This window comes from Plecotus auritus (genome assembly GCF_963455305.1).
Source record: "Plecotus auritus genome assembly, chromosome: 4".
NCBI classification, from domain to species: Eukaryota; Metazoa; Chordata; class Mammalia; order Chiroptera; family Vespertilionidae; genus Plecotus; species Plecotus auritus.
In genome coordinates this window covers 127888997-127893333 of record NC_137775.1, presented here as the reverse complement: position 1 = coordinate 127893333, position 4337 = coordinate 127888997, and the positions used below count along the sequence as shown (strand labels likewise).

Genomic DNA, 4337 nt, shown 5'->3' with positions numbered 1-4337 from the left:
TAGCTTAAATATTCATCAATAGGGGAATGAATGAACAGGACACATTCACATGCATGGACTTATAAATACAGTGTAGCAATTAAAATGAATGAATTGGATGTGTATTTATCACCATGGAGAGAAAGAACAGAAACATACCATGAAGGGGAAAAAAGTCACAGAATAGGTACAGTCTAACACCACACATGTACATTTTAAAAAATCAAACAAAGCAATGTTCTGTGTTTTTATGGGTTAATTTGTTGTAAAAGTGTAAAACCTAGATTGTAAAGTTATTTACCAAATTCATGATAGTGTTTACCTTTATAGTAAAGGGTGGAGAATGATTTTGGAGAGGAGTACTGAGAGATTTCAATTTTATCAGAAATGTTAAATAGTTCAATTTAAAAAATAGACCTGACACAGATATGGCAAAATATGAACTTTTACCAATTTTATGATAGGTAAATGGGTGCTTGTGATATTCTCTTTGCATTTTAAAATATCTTTACATTTTTCTAAATAATAAAATTAAAAGAAAAGCAGCTAGTAAAGAATTCTATCTCTGATAAAATTTTTATATGTGTAGATTAAGAGTTAACTGTCTAAAATTTTAAGGCAAGCAACTTTACAATAATTATCTGTTTTAGAAGGGAATATCCACAAAAATAATAAAGCTGACAATAATATAAAACTACTAAAATGAATAGATTCTATAGGTATCAATATGGATAATCCTCAAAATCATACTGAGGGGAAAAAGTAAGTTGCAAAATAATATGTACACTACAGTAACATTTAAAATGCATAAGCATAGATATAGATTTATATATAAATATATATAGGTAATTAGGTAATAAAGTATAATAACAAATGCTGGAAGAATACACACATTATAATACTGATTACCTAGGGAAGGAGGGAGAATGGTGAATGGGACTAAGGAGGGAAATAAAGTGACATTTAACTCTGTCTTCTTTAATATAAATAAAAACCTGAAGCAAATATGACAAATATTTCACATTTGATTATTCTAGGAAGTAAATACATAAAGGTATGTTATTATTGATGTATACGTATTTTAATTATCAAAAGAAAAAGCACGGAAGAATTGCAAACAAAATGCACATAATTCAATGTATCAGTAAAGCTTGTGTACATCAAAATCCCTGCTATGCCCATTTTTAGAAATCATCCTGTTTGCTTTTCTATGTTTTTTCAATTTTTAAATATCAGAGAAGGAAAATAAATGAAAGCAGTGAATAAAATATAAGAATATATATAACCTGTGTCTGATTATATTAAAAAGAAAAACCTCCACAATCACAAAACACCATATGAGCAATTCTATATCATTTGCTGCATTTTCTTATTTTTAATTCTTGTCAAAAGAAAAATAAAAGATGTAGTCTAATTAGAAACGTGACTTTCTATTACTAAAATTGTGGGAGTCCATTTTAATGTGTTTATTCGCTACTAGTCTATAATTTATATTTCAGCGTGGAAATCTGTTCCTATGCCTGTGACAGGTTAATGCAGTTTAAACATGCATTTTTCTTTCGTTGGCTGAATAGTTAAATCGTTACTCAAAGGATTTTAAGTTTCAATTTCAACCGTGAGAGGATTCTTTGCTTTTTCAAGGTTAAAAATGTGTCTGTTTCAAAACGCTATTAATTAATGGCTACGTAGTGGATCTATTTAGGGAATTGGTACCGACCCGGGATTAACAGCGGGACTGTTAAATGAGAAAACTTTTTTGATGCAGACTTCGGGAGATTTTAAATTTGGTCTGACAGCGGTGGACGGAACTGAAATGTAATTCCAGCCCGCTTAACTAACGATCGTCATTATGAATCGAAAGACAGGTCAGGTATTAGCATTTTTTTCCTTAAAAAAATAAAAAAAAAAAAAACTTTCTCGGACTCCGCCGGACACCCAGCTGGCGGAGGACCAGCGGGCGAGGGGGGGCGAAGCCGGCATGCTGCCCAGAAGTTACGATCGGAGAGTTTTCTCTTTATTAAAATTACCTGGCTCGCCAGCAGAGGCAAGAACGCGAAGACAAGATAATTTCCTAGGCTGTTAAAAAGGACTTAGGCCGGTGGGCCGCGCGTTCCGAGGGGGTGTCCTGCGGACCAGGGCGGGTCCCGCCGCCCCCGCGGGCTCCGGTGCGTCAGGGGCGCGTCAAGCGGGGCGGGCTCCGCGCGGGCGGCAGCAGCAGCGGCGGGCGGCGGGCGGCGGGCGGCGCGCCCCGGGCCTCCTGCTTCTTGCTCCGAGGCTGCGGGACGGACGCTCCGGAGAACTCGCTCGCTCGCAGCCGGCTGCGCTCAGACCGCGCTCGCCGGCGGCCCGGCGGTGCCAGCATGTCAGCAGCCGTGGCGTGTCTGGACTACTTCGCTGCCGAATGCTTGGTGTCCATGTCCGCGGGCGCCGTGGTTCACCGCCGCCCGCAGGACCCCGAGGGCGCGGGAGAAGCCGCAGGCTCGGAGGTGGGTGCGGCGGCGCCGCCGGAGTCCTCTCTGCCGGGTGCGGGACCACCGGGACCCGCGTCGGTCCCCCTGCTTCCCCAGGTCCCCGCCCCCAGCCCCAGCGCGTGCGGCGCCGCGCCCCACCTGCTGGCTGCAAGCGTCTTGGCTGACTTGAGCGGCAGCGCTGGGGAGGGCTTCGGGGAGAACTCGGGGGAAGCTCTGCGCGCCTCGTCTGGCTCCTCCGGCCCCACCCCGTGCTCCGGGCCGACCCCGAGCCTAGAGCCGGCCCCGGCCTCCAACCCAGCCGAAGTTTCCTGGCCCGAGCACTTCTCCGGCGCGCTCGAGGTCCCAGAAGCACCTGACGTCTCCGGAGCGCCTGCCATCCTGGATGCGGTCTCTGGCGCGACCCCTGGCGTGGGTCCGGCCCCTGCCACGGGTCCAAGTCCCCGTCGGAGGCCAGTCACACCTGCTGCCAAGCGACACCGCTGCCCCTTCCCGGGCTGCAACAAAGCCTATTACAAGTCGTCACATCTGAAGTCCCACCAGCGCACCCACACGGGGGAGCGCCCCTTCTCCTGCGACTGGCTCGACTGCGACAAGAAGTTCACGCGCTCCGATGAGCTTGCCCGCCACTACAGGACACACACTGGCGAGAAGCGCTTCTCCTGCCCCCTCTGCCCCAAGCAGTTCTCCCGGAGCGACCACTTGACCAAGCATGCCCGCCGCCACCCAGCCTATCATCCCGACATGATCGAGTACCGGGGGCGCCGTCGCACACCCCGCGTCCACGCGCAACCTGCCAGCCTGGTGGACAGCTCCGGCTCCGTCCCCGACCAGGCGTCCAGCCTTACCGCAAGCCTGTCTGACAGTCATTGCTGCTAGTCGTCCCCCGCAAGGACGATCCCCCAGCCATACTATCCCTGCCTTCTTTCTGCCCAACCTTCTTTCCCAGTGTCATTCTACCAAGGCACAGACTGGTTCCTCTGCTCTGAGGGTGGGTCCAGACTGGCATGTTGGACCCTGGGGAGGGACTGGGGGCCTGAAAATAGCAGGAATTCTTACGTCACGTAGATCATCCTGAAAGGGGGAGGGTTGCCTCAAGACAACCCCTAGGAACTGATGAGAAGGGATGAACCCCCGTTACTCTCCAGAGTCCTGAAGATTCTCCCTTCCCTGGAAGCAGAGATGTGAAACTGGAATTCTCAGGTGCCTGAGGAGCTCCCAGTCTCAAAGGACTCTGGTATCTTATCCACCCACCAGGGCGGACCTTGAAGAGTGTATTAGGGGTGGCAGTCTTGGAAATGTCCAGGACTGGGATGGTGAGAGGCCTTTGGAAACAGAAATGATTTCTATTTCTGTAAACAGCGATGTTTACTAATTTATTTTTAGTATCTTTTAAACAGGGATCCCAGGTTGATGGGAGGTTGAAGTCCTCCACTCCCCAGTTGCCCCAGCTACCTCTGTTAGGAGAGACCATGTTAGAGTCCATGCGGATGTATGGCTGGGAGATGCTTCTTGGTGTCTGGGGAATGGTGCGAGTCTGCTTTGCAGGTCCTGTTGCTTGGTTTAGAACCCTGCACTTTTGTGGTAGCCTTTCTTCCCATTTGGATTCCTAGGTGGGGAGGGTAACTTCTTGGCTCACTCTCATGTGAGATTGGTTTAAAATTTTGGAAGCAACCATAAAAGCACCAGAAATAAAGGGGTGGTCCAGGCTAGTTCGCCCTTCTCCCAGAGGGTGAACCCAAATGACTTTGGGTGAGATAGATCCAAAACAACATTCAGGGAAATAGGGCATGTGGTTCTGGCTGCCCACTCCAAGTAATCTCAGGTGTGGTAGATTCTGTTCATTTCTTAATGGCTAACGAGGGGGTTCTTTCTTTTGGGATCTGTGCA

The 4337-nt window shown here is 47.7% G+C and overlaps 1 protein-coding gene across 1 annotated transcript; it reads left to right on the top strand.

Annotated features, from left to right (window-relative positions):
* Positions 1-2339: 2339 nt before the first annotated feature.
* Positions 2340-3326, top strand: KLF14 (KLF transcription factor 14; the record flags this gene model as incomplete). Its single annotated transcript, XM_080666385.1, has 1 exon — positions 2340-3326. The coding sequence occupies one exon, from the start codon at positions 2340-2342 to the stop codon at positions 3324-3326; it is 987 nt and encodes a 328-aa protein (XP_080522511.1).
* Positions 3327-4337: the final 1011 nt, after the last annotated feature.